This window comes from Anabrus simplex, chromosome 11, assembly GCF_040414725.1.
Source record: "Anabrus simplex isolate iqAnaSimp1 chromosome 11, ASM4041472v1, whole genome shotgun sequence".
NCBI lineage: Eukaryota > Metazoa > Arthropoda > Insecta > Orthoptera > Tettigoniidae > Anabrus > Anabrus simplex.
This window is the reverse complement of record NC_090275.1, coordinates 28,297,699-28,318,844: the sequence shown is the minus strand read 5'-3', so window position 1 is coordinate 28,318,844 and position 21,146 is coordinate 28,297,699. Positions and strand designations below refer to the sequence as shown.

The following is a 21,146-nucleotide window of genomic DNA, read 5'->3' as shown; positions in this document are numbered from 1 at the left end:
CTAACATATTATAATATTTTAAATTAACAGGGATGAAATGCCCCCAGAAAAATTATTTCGCTAACGTCCGAGCATTTTCTTAGTTTGGTTTTTCTAGATAAAGATGGTGGAAATCATGACATTACTTGTTTGACGTAACTTCCGAATGGAAGCGCCTAGCACACCGGGGTTTTTACAGCAATATTCCTTGGGATCCGCTCTGTAGGCGAGACAGGTTCAAGGTTTCCCCTCAGCCTGTCTAGAAAAATTGAAATTCTGAAAGAAAAAAATGTCAAGGGAAATTTCATCCGTGTTAATTTAAACTATATTAGAAATAAGAAAATGAAAACCTACATCTGTTTTCCACTCATTGACCGGGTCAGGGATGGAATGGATGAAGCAGATATAGGTTTTTAGTACGATGGGGTCGCCACTCCCAAAGTGATTTATTACTGACTGACAGATGCTATGAAATGAGAATGGAGAGTGTTGCTGGAATGAAAGATGACAGGGAAAACCGGAGTACCCTGAGAAAAACCTGTCCCGCCTCCGCTTTGTCCAGCACAAATCTCACATGGAGCGACCGGGATTTGAACCAAGGTATCCAGCGGTGAGAGGCCGACGCGCTGCCGTCTGAGCCACGGAGGCTCTATATTAGAAATAATCCAACAATAAATCAACATTGTATCACAGTTGGTTATTCAATTACTTTGAATTTTATTGTAAAAATGTCAATGAATTTCGTTTGCTTAAAAACTATAAGATTTTCTAGGAGCAGCTATCTTCGTAGAAACTCCTGTATTCGTTTTCCAATGAAATGAAATGGCGTATGGCTTTTAGTGCCGGAAGTGTCCGAGGACATGTTCGGCTCGCCAGGTGCAAGTCTTTCGATTCGACGCCCGTAGGCGACCTGCGAGTCGTGATGAGGATGAAATAATGATGGAGACGACACACACACCCAGCCCCCGTATCAGCGAAATCAACCAATTATGGTTAAAATTCCAGACCCTGTCGGGAATCGACCCCGGGATCCCTGTGACCAAAGGCTAGCACGCTAACAATATTTAGCCATGGAGCCGGACTTTCCCAATGATAATCTATACATATAAAACGCGAACGTGTATCTTCCCCAAAACTCAAGCTCTTAAACCAGAGGGAGTTAAAAAGTGCGGTTTGTACCCAAATCTTCCAAATCGTCTCAATAGTACAGAAAAAATCTTGCATTTCTTGAAAATTCAACGGAAATATATTTATTTTATGTAATTCATATAATTACCAGCCGCACCAGGATTTGGATCGACCTTGATGCATAGATTGTCGCTAGGCGACAGCGACTTACTCTGTATCATGATAGTCCGCTAAGAAATACTGTATGTAGGAGGATGGGAACACGCCGCCATGTTTTATGAAGTACATTCCTTGCTAGGAGGTTCATGTAAATAGGCAACTCATTGTCTGTTATTTGGAAACAGCAATCCAACATGCCGTGTTCGAGATGTTCTTTCATGTAACTAGGCAACTCATTGCCGAGGAATCTATTTATTTTCGTACCCGATGGAAAAATAAAGAATTTCATGTATCCGCTCGAGTTGCAATGAACATCATGCATCATACAAATAAATCGCCATTTATGTAAGCATATAGAAATAGTTTGATCAAATTAATAGACATAGGAATCTTAAAAAATAGAACATGTGTTCAGTAATTATTTGTTTTGTAAATAAATATAATAAGAAATACCGGTATATAAATAACAAAACCAAAAATCATGAAAAGATATTAATAAAAAATTGCATAAAGTAGAATTAATTAAAAAACATCTTTAATTTATTGAGGCGTAGTAGCGCATGCCGCATATCAAATAGTTAACAGTTAAAAACATTGTTATGACACTTAAAAATATAGGAAAAGGGTCACGTATGTTCAAATCATACTGTGTCCCTAAACTTGCTGGCAAAACTATAGTCTTATTCTACTTCGGAAGGTTGAGAACCGCTGCTGTAGACCTTCTCATTTAGAGCACTAAGCTAATCTCTGACAGCCACAGTATACTTGTTTTTAAAGCAATAAAACTCCCTGAAGGATTACGAAAGAAAAACTAATATTGTAAAGAAAACATGTTGTATGCTCTTACCTGCATCATGTCGTCTATCTCTCTTATAACCTCCTCGGCGGTCTTGACAGGCTCTGTATCCGTCTGCAGGCCGGACAGGATGAGGGAGTGCATGTCGAGGTCACTAGCCACAGCTTCGTCCTCTGAACTGAGGTCCAGCAGCTCTTCGTCAGGAGACAGTTTATCCTGCACACAAAAAGTATCCCTTTTAGTCGCAGCTACAAAGACGTAAATACGTATGAGCTTTGCGGCGTGGGAGTCTCGAGAGAACCCGATGTCATTCGTTTTGCGCCGCGAACGAACGAGGCTGGGAGCGAGTGGTCGATACTCCCGTTTCAACCCTCTTCGTGGTTGTAGGGATATCGTGGTCTGTGTGAAGTCTACCTGATAATCTGTCTGGCTGTCGCTAGTGTTGCTAGAGCTTTCGAATATAGGAAGATCACCCGATTACAAAAATAATAAACATTCTAGTAAGTGTGAAACTATGTAGAAATGTTCTGGTTCGACTCCCTTTAGTCGAAAAAATGTCACCATCTGAAGGCTGGCCGGCAGGTTAGGAGAGCTGGTGGTACATAATTTGTAATCACTAGATTGCGTGCCAAAAGCCTGGATTAAATTTCAAAACTCCCCTCAGTGCTCATATGAAGGGAGGGCTAATGATGCTCTTGTTGGCAATTTGTCCGCCGGATGGAGACGTTAAGCCTTGAGCAGACACCTTGGTGTTATTCGACAGGAGTAGGCTATGTGTCGACACCGGATTTCACCCTCTCCCTACATCATCATCATCTCACAACCGACTCGCAGGTCACCTACGGGTGTCAAAGAGAGAAACCTGCACCAGGCGAGCCCGGCGTGTCCTCAGACATTCCTTCCACCTGTGGGTGGGGGCGGTAGAATAACTTCCACGATATCCCCTTCTTGTCGTAAAAGGCGACTAAAAGGGAACTTGCCCTTAACTGAGTCCTGGAATTGTTTCCACTTACTTGTGCCAGCCTTCTCGCTTCCTTGGCCAACTCTTGTTCATTTCAGATCCCGACGGTATTAGATCATGAGGCCTAGGCAGCCTTTCATTGTCACGTCCTTCGTGGCCCTTGTCTTTCATGTTTCGAAGTGTCGGCCCCTTCCATTGTTTCCCTCTGATTATTGTTAATAAAGGATGGTTACCTACTTGTACTTCCTCTTGAAACGATAATCACGATCACACTCCCGATACTAAAAGCCATACAATAAATAAATAATAACTATTTGATTAAAAAAAACACAATTAGTTTTTACTAGATTTTTCGGAATTTCCTTCCAAAATATTATATTTTTGATCTGGTGATTTCAGCGTTCGAATAACACCGGCCATGGTTTTACTTGTAAGGCCTAGAGCTGGGTATGAATGTGGTAATTGACGAGGGAAATGTGTACGTATTGAAGGACAACTTTAAGGTTTCTACTCCTGACGACAACTTATTACCCCATATGTGAATCACTTCTTACTTGTAGCCACTTTAGGGAAGTCACCAATTTCACGGGATATTCTAAGACTCTCTGTAACATGACTGGTTGCTAGAACGCTGCTACTTTTGATTATATCACAACATGACACATACCATGGTTCTATTTTGCTAGCGATAAGTAGCATTACGAGGGGCCGTAGACCCGGATTTTGGATCCCTTTAGACCATAAGCATTATAGATTCAGGAATGTGCTCTAGAAGCAGTCCCTTGGTCAATAATACTATTGTTTTAAGATAGTTTCTGAGAAGGTGGGGCATTGCGGGTCAGATCCACTGATTATTTTAAATTAGTATTCATCCATTCATTCTTCATCGTCACGTTTTGGATTCTGCTCAATGGATGATTTCGGACTTTTAAATTGTCATTACATTTGGCCTCATTTCATATCATTAGGGGCCGATGAGCTAGATGATAGGCCCCTTTAAACAACAAGCATCATCATCATAATTATCAGCAGCAGCAGCTGCTAGAGCGTTGCTTCAAGAAAACATTAACGGTATCCATTTGAAGAGTTGACTGACTGTCTTTCCTATGAGTTTATATTTAACTCAAAAAATAAATAACGTGCTGGTAATAATCTACAGATTACAAGGGTGCCAATACAAAATTCCAGGTGACCGTACATCTGTGTGGTGATGAGCGTGGACCAGTGGTTGTCGTTCTATGGGGGAGGGAAGCTTCACCGCACTGATGACTATCCCATCACTGTGGATCAATACTGGCATACCATGTAAACTATTTTGGTTACAAGGGTGAAAATACGCTATCCAATGGTGTGATCCCGTTTCTTTTTTTTTTTTTTTTTGCTAGTTGCTTTACGTCGCACCGACACAGATAGGTCTTATGGCGACGATGGGACAGGGAAGGGCTAGGAGTGGGAAGGAAGCGGCCGTGGCCTTAATTAAGATGCAGCCCCATCATTTGCCTGGTGTGAAAATGGGAAACCACGGAAATGATCCAGTTTCAACAGGATCTCTAATTCCAACCAGTCGTGTCGTTCACGACTGTTTTGGGCATAGAACTTATCAATCGGATTATTCTGGTTTCACATATAAATCCTATTCAATAAATCTACGGTCAGGTACAAAGTCACACGAGGTCAAAATGACCGCAACCGGCTCCACGAACACAAAACTATTTGTGGATTTCGTATCTTACGCGAGGGTGTCGTGTGTTGGACGATTAGAAACTTTTATCAGGGCCTAGTGGGCTCGGTGCTTCAACGGAGGAAGGAGCAATGGAAATACAACAGAAGTTTCAATTTACTCGAACTCCATCGATATAACGATCCTTTTCAGGATTTCAGGATCATCAATAACCCGAACATTGCATACAGTGATGCAAGTGTAATGGACAGTATAACTTGGAAACTATTCTCTAATCCATCGGTAAATAATGAAAATATCGTGCTCGATTATTATTATTATTATTATTATTATTATTATTATTATTATTATTATTATTATTATTTACGTAGTTATGTACGGACTTTATTTGGTATAAGTCGTGATCGTATTATTTGTGTGTTATATGACCTGTATAGTGTAACTAAACATATGAGGTTATGTCATGATACATCTGCTGTATGTATATTAATAACAGTTCATTTAACGTAAGAACACGTAATTAATAGTATATCATTTATTATTACCTGCAAGTATGATGTATAAATCCAGTGTAATGTTCTGCAACACACGGTAATAGTCCAGAACAACGCATCTTGTCACTAGAATTGTGTTGGAGACTCTACAAATTACGAGAAAACCTGTGGTGTCATACTCTTCTAGAAGCCTGCCCAGGCAATGTATATAAAGAGGCATCCTTGGGAATTAGAGTTAAGTTGTTTAGCGAGACTTGTAGTGGAAGTTATTAGCTGTGTGTGTGAACCCATGTTGTGAGTCTGTTGTGTTGGTAATCGGTTGACATGCTAATTGAGTAGTCTTCTTCTTCTTCATAGCAGTGTTTTGTCCAAGACGGCAGTTTATTAGTCTCTCTCTCTCTCTCTCTCTCTCTCTCTCTCTCTCTCTCTGTGTGTAATGTGTATATAATTTGTAAATAAAAAGTGTACACAACTGACAGGATCTCCTGTGTGTCCTTGTGATTACAACAACAGGCCTAAGAGTGGATGTAGTGACATCGTATAAATTCGAAAATCCGAAAAGACAAGGGAAAAAAGAACAGAGGAGGGTACTTATTTGAACCAAGGTCCTTTCTCTGTTACATGCGACACATGCCAACTGCTGCTGAAATAAGATTATAATATAGGCTGTCTCTTTTCACAGGCCAATACGAAGTGTAACTTCCACTGCAGTCTCAGCTTCTTTCAAGGCTGTGGTAGTATGGAGGCTGCAGCCTACGGGTGGTGCTGAATAACGACATTCAGAGCACAACTAATGTATTTGAACGACATTTAATATAAAGCTATTACTTTAAGCCCCACCAACTACTTTTACAGTTTTCGGAGACGCTCTGTCGATTGGGGAATCGAACCTATGCTCTTCGGGCATGAGAAAGAAACGCTGTCCTTACACTACCTCTGACTTCTAGGGGATAGCGAACTCGGCTAGAAACCGCTCTGAGTGGCGGTAGTACACGCATGCACAAAAATGGTGCCCCGTTAAAAAAGTATGGCCTCCCCCCAAACGTACTTAACACGGGGTTTTCATCTTTCATGTCCGACCTCCCTTGGTCAATTCTTGTTCTCTTTCCAACCGGACGGGATTACGTCTGCGAGGCTTAGGGAGCTTTCCATTTCCTCGCCTTTCATGGCCTTTCCCTTTCTTTTGCCGATACCTTCAATATTAGAAGTATCCGGCTCCTCTGACTAGCGTTGAGATTATGGTTGCCGAGTGTGATTCCTCTTGAAACAATAATCACCACAACCGCCGATGAACTCTTATGCGTGCCGTATCTTCAAGTTTTGACGGAAATAAATTGTAAGCTCTGTTGTGCCATAAAATAGAATATTTACATTTCAAAAACATAATTTTAGTAATCATACCTCCTGTGGAGATGTACAGTTCCTGCTGCTACGTGCTAACGATAATGTTTAAAACGTGTGATAAGATAACCTACTTTTGATAAGCAGTCGACTACTTTCTACACTGGGCAATAATGAAGGTAAACAACACGTCGATTATGGCTGACAGCAAGGAGCACATCCGGCTGTCCCACAAGGAAATGGCCTTTCTAGACAGATAAATAAAAGCTAGCATACATCATAAGAACCAATTTTAATAAATGGGGCGGAAGGTACCTGACCGACCATTCTCCCCAGAATAATCCCCCTGTGAGTTGGGACGGTAGAATAACACCCAGGATATCCCCTGTCTGTCGTAAGAGGCGACTAAAAGGTTCCCCCAGGGGCTCTCAGCTTGGGAGCGTTGGTTGGCGACCACGGGGCCTTGATCTGAGTCCTGGCATTGCTTCCCCTTACTTGTGCCCGGCTCCTCACTTTCATCTCTCCTATCCGATCTCCCTTGGTCAACTCTTGGTTTTTTCCTACCTCGACGGTATTAGAGCATTCGAGGCCTGGGGAATCTTTCATTTTCACGCCCTTCGTGGCCCTTGTTTTTCTTTGACCGGTGAAATGAAATGGCGTATGACTTTCAATGCCGGGAGTGTCCGAGGACATGTTCGGCTCGACAGGTGCACGTCTTTTGATTTAGCTCCCGTAGGTGACCTGCGCGTCGTGATGAGGATGAAATGATGATTACGACGACACATACACCCAGCCCCCGCGCCAGCGAAATTAAGCAATGATGGTTAAAATTCCCGACCCTGGCGGGAATCGATCCCGGGACCCCTGTGACCAAAGGCCAGCACGCTAACCATTTAGTCATGGACCCGCACTCTTTGGCCAGTAACTTCATTTTTCGAAATGTCGGATCCTTTCCATTTTTTCTTTCTCATTACTGTTATAGAGAGGATGGTTACCTCGTTGTACTTCCTTTTAAAACAATAATGACTACTGCCACGCTCAGTATAATATCATTCGAAAAGAATAGAACAGGTACCTGCAATACAGAAGCGCCAAAATACACTGACTGAGCAAATGTCATGGGATAGCGGAGCACTGATGCGCAGGTGTGTTGTCTGCGCACCACACGCTCCCTGTGCCAGCGGCAGTTGTATAGGAGACCTTGTGAACAGTGGGTGTGCATGTGACAGGTGTAACATGGAACGTCGTCGTGAGTTGACACCGTTCGAACGGGGTATGGTGGTCGGTGCCCGACGGATGGGAAGTGCGATTTCGGAAGTGGTGCGGGAGTTCGGCTTCACGCGATCAACCGTGTCCAGGGTGAATCGTGAATGGTTGAATGCGAGTGTGACCGTCCACAACAGACGAACGACCGGCCGTCCAGCCACCCTCGATGACCGTGACTGGCGACATCTGAGACGGATTTTCAATAGTGACAGATGGGCAACCGTGCAACAAATCACGGCTCAATTCAACACAGGCCGTGCTAGACACGTCTCCCTGTGGACAATCCGTAGGAACATGGGTTCTATGGGGTATGGGAGCCGGTGCCACTGTTAACCCAACGTCATCGGGCACAACGATGCGCATTTGTCGCCATGTTCACCAACCCACGCTCCCATGTTGAGAGAACCTGGGGCCCCTTTTAGTCGCCTCTTAGGACAGGCAGGGGATATCGTGGGTGTATTCTTCATCTGCGTTCCCCACCCACAGGTGGTAAAATTAATTAAAACTCAGCTATTGATCCCCCCCCCCGACAGAGGCCTGGTTTACTCTGCCATCTGGTAGAGTAAAACGGGAAGTTTAAAACTGATGCGCAGGCAGCCTAGATGGCGTTGAGGCCATACGACGACGCTGATGGCCCGATGTCCTTCCTGGTACCAATCTATGTGGTGGGTTGTATTCACTGTTGCGTATTTCTGTGGTAGTTTGGTGTATTTATAGGAGCATATGCATATTGAGATGAACACAAATACTCAGTCCCCAAGCCAGAGGATTTAACCATACACACTTGAAATCCTCGGCCCGTCCGAGAAACGAACGCGGGACCATCTGAGTCGAAAGCGAGTACGCTGACCATTCAGGCAAGGAGGCTCCATGGCTGGTCTTTGGTCACAGGGGTCCTGTGTTCGATTCCCGGCAGGGTCGAGAATTTTAATAATTTTTGCTGGCACGGGGGCTGTGTGTATCTGTTGTCTTCAGCATCATTTCATCCTCATCACGACGCGCAGGTCGCCTACGGGTGTCAACTCAAAAGACCTGCACCTGGTGAGCCGAACTTGTCCTCGGACACTCCCGGCAATAAAAGCCATACACCATTTCATTTCATTCATCCAAGGAGGCGGACAAACTTTCTTCCACTTTTCCCACTTATTTCTGCGGTTTCTGGAGCCTCCCAACTTGGTCCAGGGTTTTAGGCTGGATGTCCATCATGCCACTATTTGTTTTTTTAAGATTAAAATCTTAACACAGGGATTCGAACGTCAGCCTTTCGGGTGGGAAAGCGGATAAAAGCAGACGTCAAACATATTGAAAAAAAAAAAAAAAGAACGCAAAAGCATAAGGAATATTCTAGCCCATGGCGTGTTTGTGTTTGAGACTGATTTTTTGGCATTGGTTATTTACGGAGATGTTATATAAGCAGCCGTGTGGCATACGTGCAGCACACTTGGACTCACATTGCAACGGAAGCCTCCGATTGATCCTCTCAAGCCAGTCTTCAAGCCACGTGGAGATTTAGCAAACACCACCTCGCAAAGCCCATTTGAATTCTCCCGCGAAGCGATCTGATTGACTAACTTCAGCAGCAGAAAAAAAAAAAAAAAAAAAATGGCGTATGGGTTTTAGAGTCGGGAGTGTCCGAGGACAAGTTAGGCTCGCCAGGTGCAGCAGGTCTTTTGATTTGATTCCCGTAGGCGACCTGCGCGTTGTGATGAGGATGACATGGTGAAGACCACACATACACCCAGCCCCCGTGCCAGCGAAATTAACTAATTATGGTTAAAATTCCCGACCCTGCCGGGAATCGAACCCGTGACCCCTGTGACCAAAGACCAGCACGTTAACCATTTAGCCATGGAGCCGGACACTTCAGCAGCTGATAAAATGACAACAGCGCGAGATATCGGATTTTGTTTTTCAAATTATGTATCAGTATGACCAACCTCTAACGCTTATATACCGGTTCACGTTATTTCCGACCACCCTATGTACAGAACAGAACACAACACACCGCGCTACCACCACCACAGGAACAGGCAGTAGTGAACACATACCTCCACATAAAGTTGAAATCAGGAACGGCAGTCGACTGTAAAACAGGGAGACACAGTTCGCACCTGTGACCCCACTAGGACGTGGGAAAACCGGTAGTAAAGAAGAAGAACTGTAAGATATGAAATATCGAATGGGCCTTAAAAATTTCCACTATCGTTACCGCCTTTGAATTCGATATATTGTGATCAGGAGATCGATACTTTGCCTCTGATCCGCAAGTTTCGGATAGTGGAAACCTTTACCTTCCACTCCTTCAGGGACCTTCATGGCCTGTACAGAGGTGTCATTTTGTTCGCTCAAAGCACACAAATATCCTAATCTCATTAATCAGTGACCCTGAACAACATCAGCTATCCGACTAACGATTAATGGGGTTTTATCGTCCGGAAGCCAGCCGCTTCCTGGAAGTAGACACAGGGGTGTTTCAAATGAATGGATAGTATACTGGGTGGGTTGAAAAATATTACATTCCAAGCTTTCGCTATCACTTCAGGAGTGAATTACGATTGTAATTCAAAGTAACTACTATAAACATCTGAGGTACTTCGAGGATAAAACACTGGCTTGTTACGTGCTCTCATATTCGTTTGCCGGTTGGAAATGGACACTGGCTATCTTGGTGTTGGTACGGGCCAAGGCAGCAAGGTTATTTAGCCTCTCAAAACACTGCCTGGCGAGGATATAGGAAGAATTCACGCCACTAGAAAATTGAGCGTGTTGGAGAAAGAAAGGGGCGCAGAATATGAGGAAATTAAGGACGCACTGGATCTTCCGTTGCTAATACCACTGAGACTGCAAGACAACAAGAGTTAACCAAGGGAGGTCAGAGAGAAATGATTACAGGAGGAGTTTGATGATGATTACTGTATTAGTGGGAAAAACTGTGGGATAGTCAGCCTCACTGCAGCTAAGTCACAGGGTTGTGGTTATTCTGTGCTAAATGTTACTTGCAGCAGAGCAGCCAGTTACTTTCTATTCATCTTGCAGGCAGTAGCATGTGGCCATCCCAAAAAATCCTGTTAATGGAGAGTGTTGCTTTATTTCGGATTTTATTTAACAAATGGATTTTAGATCCGGGGGGTGGGAGGACATGTTCGGCTCGCCTGATGCAGGTCTTTCTGTTAGACGCCCATGGGCTTCCTGTGTGTCTGGGTACGATCATTGCGGCGAAGCTTGGAATTAAATCCAGGCTCCTACCCTGCCAGCCAACATTCTGATGGTGATTTTTCTTTTCCTCCAACGGGATTTGAACCGGCTAACCACGGATTCAGACCTTGAAGACTTGGCGTAGTATCAATCATAGCCGTCAGCGGGGTTTTATTTCGGAAATCTCATTACATCCAGTGTTCCAACCCAACAACAACGTTCAATTTTACAGTTTAATGTAACTTAAATTTTGTGATCATAAGCCAAGAGATGAGCCTCCGTGGCTCAGGAGGCAGCGTGCCGGTCTCTCACCGCTGGGTGTCGTGCTTCAAATCCCGGATACGCCATGTGAGATTTGTGCTGGACAAAGCGGAGATGGGATAGGTTTTTCTCCGGTTTTCCCTGTAATCTTTCATTCCAGCAACACTCTCCAATATCCTTTCATTTCATCTGTCAGTCATTAATAATTGCCCCAGAGGAGTGGGACGGGCATGATTCCTATCCTCTCCGCTAGTTGGGGGACTCGTTCATTCTATTCCTTACCCGGTCAAATGACTGGAAACAGGCTGTGGATATTTATTTACAAGCCAAGAGGTCTACAATATTACGTGCAACCTAAGCTAGCATTGATCCCCATGAGGAACTTTCACCCCATCAACACGGCAATGAAAACTGAGAGGACGTTTCCTCTTCGTGACATTCGCAAGCTGACATTTCATCCCTCCTTCTAACGACATCGTCGAGGTCTTTCTGCAGTCGCTCACAATCCCAATCACAGTCATATTTATTACTCTATACAGTATAACATCATCCACAACAATCCTTATCTGTGATTTCACTTCTTTACTCATACCAATTTACATATATATGAGTGTAAGAAAATACATAGGTCCAATAGTACCGCCTTGTGGAACTCCCCTCTTAATCATTACAGATCAGACAATACTTTTCCTATTCTAATTCTCTGAGTTCTGCTTTCTAGAAATGTAGCCACCCGTTCAGTCACACTTCTGCCTAGTTCAATTGTCCTTATTTTTGTCAGTCGTCTCGCATGTTCTGGTAGTTGTGATGATCATCTTACCTTAGTCTCGTTAAGGTTTAAAGCTGGCATGTGCAGCTTGCGAGCGTACGACTTGGACCAGTCTATTGGAAGGATATTTCCGAAGTTTCCGGTGATGGTCCACCACATCCTGAAACAAAAGAGAGTAAGCTTTAATAGGTTGGCTCGGAATACGGTATGAGAATAAAGATAATAATTATTGATTGTTACAACCATGCGTCTCCACAATCCTCTATTTGCAACAACTAACTCTGTGCCCTGGCTTATTTGAGCACCTTTAATCAATAACCTTCAACGTCTTGCTCTCCCTCTGCTTCTCTTGCCCTCTATCTCCGAGCCCATTATTCTCCTACGGAACCTGTCCCCCTCCATTCGTATCACATGACCCCACAAATGAAGCCGGTTTAAACGTACAACCTCATCCATAGAGTTTAATCCTAACTTAGGTAGCGTTTATATCGCCTTATACCAAACACCCTCCTGCCATTTTCCCACATTTTTGTGCCAGCAATAATTCTCACTACCATGTCTGTTACATCGAACTTACGAATAACATCACTTTTTCCATTCCCCAAACCAGTGTGGCTGCCGGGAATGACAAAGAATTCCCACAAAAAATGGTGTCAAATTCGCCTTTGGGAAAAAAACAAATGATCATACTTTCAATAAATGAAACTCATAAGGATGTCTCTCCGTCATGGCCATCCACCAGTACTTCACATCACAGCCTGCAAGATCACATCGACCCTTTGTACTGTAACGACCCTCTTTGATAATATATCTCTCAGTCATGGCCGTCTATCAGTACCTCACATCACAGCCTGCACGGTTGCTAGGTATCATCGCGTCACACATTTTGTATCACTAATTTCGTGACGCAAGTTATTATCAGATGACCCTAACCCATAAGACATATTTATGTGAAAAAATGTATTCACTTTACAATAAAATACATTATTGGTGTAACGGATACCAAGAAAAACATAAGTCGAACATAGGAAATCTTCAGGCGGCGCAACAGATGAATTTGGGTAAGGTGGTGTGTGTTAAAACAGAAAGAACCGGACCGCGAGATTGTTCTCTGGAGTGTCTTTTGACTTTTCTAAGCATTTTTCACTAATAAATATTTTATAGTGGAAATATTCCTAGGAGAATAGTTTTGGTAATTGTGTCGAAAAGCGCAGACTCAGATAGTCTCTAACTTCTAAAATCTAACTAAATAACATCCGTGTAGGAAATGCCAATGCCTAAGACACTTTTTTATTATCAGGGAATTTTCAGAGATAGAAGTCTCTGAACATTCGGGATTACTGCTGTTTGTGACCAGTCATTAAAAAAAAACACCTGCAAGACGGTTAAAATGATGTGTGCCAAATGCTCTATTCTCAAAAATGACTTTCCTGCAGATGTCAGTGTCCAATTATTTGGGAATTATAAACAAAAATATCACTTACATCGAAGATTGTGGCAGTCTGTAGGCCTATAGTCATAGTGAATGCTGACTCTTCGCAAGTTCGCATTGTAATTCGTAAGTGCTTGTATCGAAACGGCTACGAACACAGGGGTATTGTATTGGCCACCACAATGCATAACTGTTCCAGAGAGATTCCACTACTCTCAACGTTCAACACAGTGAACAAGTTAACAATGACAACTAAACAGCGGTCATACAATAACAACTCAACAGCACTACAACATTCCTCATAACAATGACAATTCTTCTCACGTCAGGTGTTCCCCACACTGACTCCACGACGGTCTACAGTCCTCGAGAGTACACAATACTCCACTTAGTACTCCAAGGCAGTACACGCACAGTACTCCAAGGTAGTACACACAGACACAATACTCCGGTTAGTACTCCAAGGCAGTAAACAAAAAGTACTCAAGTTAGTACTACAAGGCTGTACACACACACACACACACACACACACACACACACACACACACACACAGAGAGAGAGAGAGAGAGAGAGAGAGAGAGAGACAGTACTCCAAGGCAGTATACATACAGTACTTACTCTGTGCTTCAGCACGACGATACTCAGGCTATGGTGGGACACAGCACTACTGCCGTCCCAGTCCAACTATTCCCATTACTGACTTTGCGGCAAGCCACCTTTTTACATCCTGATGGTAGAGTACTACAGACTTAGGGGCTCGACTAAAGACGGAACATCCTCGTTGCACCTTCCAGAGGGCACACTTGGAAACTAAGGAAAGCACAATGCAGGCAGAGGCCGGCCATGCCTTCCAGGCCGGATGGGAGGTCTACGGTCTGATTCACTAACCCTTTCCAGGAAATACCGAAGGGGGCTACGAGAGGGCTTGCACCTAACAATATCTGATATGAATAAACGGCAAGGAACCTTGCTTCTAAACCTAACTAACCCTAAGAGCATCAACAAAGATTGAGAAGAAATTTGTATTACCGAGGAAATAATTCAAAATAGAAGAAAATATAGGAGCTTAATAAGCTATAAATTTGCAGAGAAATCTAAAAAAAAATATACAGGAACGCAGAAAGGAAGTCTGTGAAGGATTGAAGAGAAAGTGGGGAGAAACATAATAATAAATAAGTTCAAAGGCGTTCCTTAGATGGACGTAGCGACATAAAATAGTCGATCACCCTCGAATTGTCATGATATATTTTAGGAATAGTTTCCCTCGGGAACAGAAGCTAGTTGCATTTAAACAACTCAATTGCAACCAAAATCAACTATGATCGAACCCACTATCTTGCATTTAGAAGCTTAGTGACAGAAGGGAACGACTAATCGAGTTAAACACACTACAACTGGAAGCTTTCCTTGACACGTATTTAATTTGTGTTTAGGTATCGTCACACTATATTCCTTGAACCTTGAAACGTTAACATAAGCATTAATGATGTATACTGTTATCATAGCTTATGCTAACATTAGGCAAGGTTCCACTGTCATTGACGATCCCTGACTCACTCGAAATCTAAATATGAGACTGATGTTCTTTCTTTCCAGTGTTGACAAATGCAAACTTCAGAACAACCTAGGAATAAATTAGCATCATTGAGCACTCACTGATGTCTTCTCTGCAGCATGATAAATTAGTTTCCTGTTAGCACAAGGAAGTCCACAGTTAGCAGCTAAAGATAAACTAAGGTAAGACAGAAAGGAAAGACGGCAGTAAAAAATTAGGCGTTCTGCGAAGTAATAATGGGGCTACCACAAAATACACAGCTAGTAGTGGAGTTAAGATTCTATATGAAGATATAAACATACAGGCCATGAAGGCCCTGGAAGTAGTGGAAGATAAAGGCTTCTGTTATCCCTAAACTCGGCACTTGGTGAGGTAGCGCTTAGCTCTACGCCGGGCCGTCTTTGCTTGCCCCCATGAATTAACCTGGTACTCATTTTTGGCAGTGTTGCCAACTTAGTGGATTTCCCGCTAAATCTGGCGGATTCTAAATCCTTCTAGCGGAGAAAAATTTCATTTAGCGGCTAGCGGAATTTTGATGTGTCAGAGGATTTTTAAGTGGCTTTGTAAAATGTAAACGTAATGCCACACATTTATGGCATAAATACTACTGAATCAAATTAGTGGGGGGGAAATGAGAATGTACCTAGTCCCCGGGGGAAGTACCACTAAAGTTGTCTCTCCATTCCGTCGGGTCGAGCTTGTAAATCACCTTCATGTAATTGGGAAGTACCTACTGCTTTTTATACTGGACGAGATCAGTTTTCCTTTGTGAGTGTGTATGTAATAGTTCAGTTCATCACTGGTGTCTACGTGGTACTGCGTCATTCTACAGCAGCACCACAGGGGTCATATTTTTTAAAATATTTAGTATTTTAGTGATTTTCGTCAGTGTGTTGGACTTGCATTCTGTGTTTTTTGATGTTTAAAAGATTTACTTCATCAATTTATATTACCTCTACCTTAATGACTTGTTGTGCTTACTGTATGCGCATGTCTAAATATCAAGTGTATTTATTCTGGAACATTGTAGTTTATTAACCACTAATCACTTTGCCGAAGTTTGCAAGACGATGTTTACAGACTCGGTTGTTGCCAGAGATTTTCAGATGTATAGAACAAAGTATATTGAAATAATTAAAAGACACTTGGCCCTCATTTCATAAATGAGTTGAAAAACTCATTGACGAATCAACAGATGTTGGAGTCTTAAAAATCCGCGGAACAAATTTTTACGTAGTAATAGCATCCTAATGCCGGGTGATTGTAGTACCCTGTTTATAATGCACTGATTAAGAGGGTATAGCTTGACAGTAAGCTGTAAGCAGTTAAGCCCTAGATTATCTTATATTTAATAAATCATACTCTCTTTTAACTAAGTGCTGCTATTGCAGCCATTCTCAATTCTATGCGCTATTAAGCTTCGTTCAGACTGGGGAAACAACATGCAAAATTGCACATTTTATTTGTTATTAAATTAAATGTTGAAGAATCTAGCAGATTTCTAGCGGAATTGGGACAGTCAATTAGCGGTTTTCATTCTCACAGTGTTGGCAACACTGATTTTTGGAATAGGCTGGGTGAACGCAGGGCCACGCACACCTTCGGAAATGGATATCTCGTTTCTTAGAGTTTTCGTCTTTCTGACGGGGATGCAAACAGATAAAAGTGAAACATATGTTCGAACGGGACATTGCCGGGATCATGGCAGCAAGTTTTGATATCGAATACTTTTTTTTCAAAATACGTCTTATGGCTGGGGATCTTCCGAAAATTTGCGTTTACGTAACGCGACAAAATGTGTGACGGAAGTGTAACCATAGCAACCGTGCAGGCAGTGATGTAAAGTATTGTTTCCTAGCAACCGTGCAGTTAGTGATGTAAAGTATTGTTTCCTAGCAACCGTGCAGGCAGTGATGTAAAGTATTGTTTCCTAGCAACCGTGCAGGCTATGTCATGGATGGCCATGATCATTTGATTTTCGCAAAGGGAAAGGAAATGGCGTATGGCTTTTAGTGCCGGGAGTGTCCGAGAACATATTCAGTGGTGGTGGTGGTGATTTTTGTTTTAAGAGGAAGTACAACAAGGTAATCATCCTCATCGCCAGGAGCAGGTCTTTTGATTTGACGCGCGTTGTCATGAGGATGAAATGATTACGAAGACAACACATACACCCAGCCCCCGTGCCAGCAAAATTAACCAATGATGGTTAAATTTCCCGACCCTGTGGGGACCGCTGTGACCAAAGACCAGCACGCTAACCACTTAGCCAAGGAGCCGGACTTCGCAAATAGAAAAGTGGTTTCTTTTTCCAATTTGTTGTACGTCGCTCTGACTCAAATAGGCCTAGGTCTTATGGCGACGATGATATAGGAAAGGGTTCGGAGTGGAAAGGAAGCGGCCGTGCCCTTAATTAAGGTACAGTCGCAGCATTTGCCTGGTGTGAAAATGGGAAACCACGGAATACCTCGTCAGAGATGCCGACAGTGGGGTTCGAACCCACTAACTTCCGGACGCAAGCTCACAGCTGCGCAGTACTAACAGCATGGCCAACTCGCCCAGTCGGAAAGGAAACGACCGTGGCCTTAATTAAGGTACAACCCCAGCATTTGTTTGGTGTGAAAATTGAAAACCATCTTCAGGCCTGCCTACAGTTGGGTTCGAACCCACTATCTCCCGAACGCAAGCTGACAACTACGTGACCTAAACCACGCAGCCACTAGCTGAGAATGAGTTTTATGAGCAGGCACAGCCCGTTTCCAGTCATTCGACCGGGCCGGGAATGAAACGAATGAAGCCCTCATTTAGCGGCGAGGATAGGAACTGTGCCGACTGCCGAAGCTTGACGCACTCCTCTGGGGCAATGAATAAAGACTGACTGATGAAATGAAATGATAGTGGAGAGTGTTGCTGGAATGAAAGGTGACAGAGAACACCAGAATATCCGGAGAAAAACCAGTCCCGCCTCCGCTTTGTCCAGCACAAATCTCACATGGAATGACCTGGATTTCAACCACGGAGCCCAGCGGTGAAAGACCGGCGCATGAGCCACGGAGGCTCTACTCGGTATGAGTATTGTTGAAAGAAAATAAACGCCTTAAGTTCTCTGCCCTATTTACGTACGACCTTTTATTACCTGATAAGTTTATGTGTGCAGATTACATATCCAAAGTCTATATGTGCAAATTACACTTCATTCATGTCGTATAAGCCTACCTGCAAAGTGTGTGCATTTTACAACCCCCCCGAATTTTCTTGCCGTTTGTTGCGTGTCGAGGCTTTCTCGGTGCTGTGTGTGATCTAAGATGCAGTAACTTGGTGTTGTTTCTTTGACTAGAACAACATAAACGTATAATTCTTCTTGATGAAGTATTTTAGGCCTGCCAAGCCTACTGTGTCCAGCCCAATGATAATCAGATATTAGAATGGCACGTGGCCAGCTTGGAGACATCCTCTTTTCTACTGCTTGGCATTTCATAACCGGGTCCATTGTCTCATATAACGACTGCTCCCTGGCTGTTCTCATGGCGCTGAGTGAAACGTATTCCTGCCCTCTGAGCTAGCGTACAACCCTTGTTCAATCAAGATTCAATCTCAGACCTCTGACCAGATATGCTTTCCCTACACCATGGGACCACCATGACAGGCAATCTATATATCTGTATGATGTAGTAGTTTGAAAATACTGTACAGTCGAACAAGAAATGAACATTCGTGTTTACCATCTTACCTAATTATTGAAAAATGAAAACCTACAACCTGTTTTCCAGTCATTGACTGGGTCAGGGATGGAATGAATGAAGCAGATATAGGCTATTAGTACGATGGGGTCGCCACTCCCAAAGTGATTTGACTGATAGATGCTATGAAATGAGAATGGAGAGTGTTGCTGGAATGAAAGATGACAGGGAAAACCGGAGTATCCGGAGAAAAACCTGTCCCGCCTCCGCTTTGTCCAGCACAAATCTCACATGGAACGACCGGGATTTGAACCACGGTATCCAGCGGTGAGAGGCCGACGCGCTGCCGTCTGAGCCACGGAGGCTGCACTTACCTAATTATTATGAGAATATAATTCACCTTCCATTTTTTCTCCGGGTACTCCGGTTTTCCGTGTCATCTTTCATTCCAGAAATACTCTCCACTATCATATCATTTAATCTGTCAGTCATTAATCATTGCTCCAGAGGAGTGCGATAGGCTACGGCAGCCGGCACAATTCCTACCCCCGCCGCAAGATGGAGGCTTCATTCATTCCATCCCTGACCCGGTCATTGACTGGAAAACAGATTGTAGGTATTCATTTCCTTTCAATTCACCTTCCATGTAAATACAAACCCTGTAGGTACCCACAACACACACTATTATCTGTATTTTATGTCAAATATTTCAAACAGAACTCTTGTGTTATACAACAAGCAGTTGAATGGATTAAGAATCACAATTGCACTTAAGTCACATTTTTGTTTTTGTGTTAAATATTATTGTTAGAATGGCGTGTTCGTGCTCCAGTATAAAACCGTCAAAAAGCATTGAAGTCACGCCCAATTTACATTTGGAGACGCACGAGCATGCCATTCTAACAATATTTTTTTTGCACAAAAACAAGAAGTGCTAAAATTACTTAAGTGGTGTTTGCAAGAGAGCACCTCAATTGTAATGCACGTATATTGGGCGATTCTTAGGCTGCTTTGAATGCAAATCAAGACAAATGTAATTTACATTCGATTACTGTTAATATAAGATCACATGCGAAATGAACTGAATGCCCACCGCTGCGGAAAAAAGTGATATTTAATTATGTATCTAGCGTATGTAATTCCAAAAATTACTAACATGCAACATAAAGAAAGAAAAAGTTCCAAATTAATGTCTAAATTATTTATAAATTGTACAGCGTCTAGAGTAGCATCCAAAAAATCCAGAAAATATCCTGTCTGATCGTTTGTCAGTGAACCGCATTTGCATGTTGACCTCAGGATTTTCTCCCCACTTGTACATCGGGTGAGCACATCTATAAGAATTTGTTCTGATCCTGTTCAGCGTCGACCACGTTCTGCGAGGCAAATTCAGAGTATCAGGTTTGTTTAACACTGCCTCTGAGGAACGATGCAGGTGCGGTGGAGAGCTGTTAATCCGTTCCAGGCCAGATTGATGTGAAAGTTAGTATCTACCTGCCAGGTGTTTAGCTGTCTTGATTGGAGGTTCTCTAGATCGGAACCTGTTTACTTCATTGCCTGCATTATCCTCATGAATAAACAGATAAGGGCTGGCAGCTATATTCTTATACTCCCTGACTGGAGCACGTTCCCTTCGCAGCTGAGGTGGTGATTATTGTTTTAAGAGGGAGTACAACTGGGCAACCATCCTCTCATTAACACTAATCAGCAGAAAAATGGAAAAGGTACGACATTTCGAAACATGAAGATATCGGTAAAAGAAACACAGGGGCGTGAAAATGAAAGACGCGCTAGGCCTTGAAAACCTAATACCGTCGGGGTCGGAAAAGAACAAAAGTTGACCAAGAGAGGTTGGATAGCATAGATGAAAGTGATGAGCCCGGCCCAAGTGGAAGCAGTGCCAGGACTAAGCTGAGAGCCCCGTGGTCGCCAACCCACGCTGCCCCAATTAAGAGTCTCTGGGGTTCCTTTTAGTCGCCTCTTACGAGAGACAGGGGGTACCGTGGATGTTATTTTACCGTCCCCACCTACAGGGGCATCGCAGCAGAGGTGGGAGAGTACGACTTACGGTTTGGCAACCAAAAACCTTGAGTGAACTTCTTTGTGGCCTTATGATGCGCATTTATTTGGATTTCATTGGACGTCGTCAGAATTCTATGGTGTACCAACTTGTCTACTGAGATGTGTCTCAGTTCGTACCTAAGTACTCCTGAACACTAAACGACTGTGTGTGGAGTTGATCCTGAAACCTTCGTCTGGCTTCTTCAGCCGGTTCGCGACCACTGCGCGTTGAACTGGGACAAGGACAGCGAGTTGGTAGACCTACTGAACCATACCGGGCGAGTTTTGTCCGCGTCGCGCGTATTTGTAGCCTACTACCCCTGCTTGGGTAACTTGTCACCATGTGTAGCGGAAGTCCGCTACTGTCCATCGGCAGACAGCAGAGGCTGT

At 43.3% G+C, this 21,146-nt stretch overlaps 1 protein-coding gene across 2 annotated transcripts in view; it reads right to left on the bottom strand.

Annotated features, from left to right (window-relative positions):
- Unc-76 (fasciculation and elongation protein Unc-76) overlaps positions 1 to 21,146 on the bottom strand; it is a 169,548-nt gene that overhangs the window by 22,532 nt on the left and 125,870 nt on the right. The window contains exons 2-3 of one of the 2 annotated variants that reach the window (XM_067155548.2): positions 12,082 to 12,190; positions 2,114 to 2,278 (exon numbers count right to left, since the gene is read on the bottom strand). In XM_067155548.2, coding sequence (XP_067011649.1) covers positions 2,114 to 2,278; positions 12,082 to 12,190 — 274 coding nt within the window. The remainder of the gene's footprint in view (positions 1 to 2,113; positions 2,279 to 12,081; positions 12,191 to 21,146) is intronic. The other variant, XM_067155549.2, reaches the window with a different exon arrangement.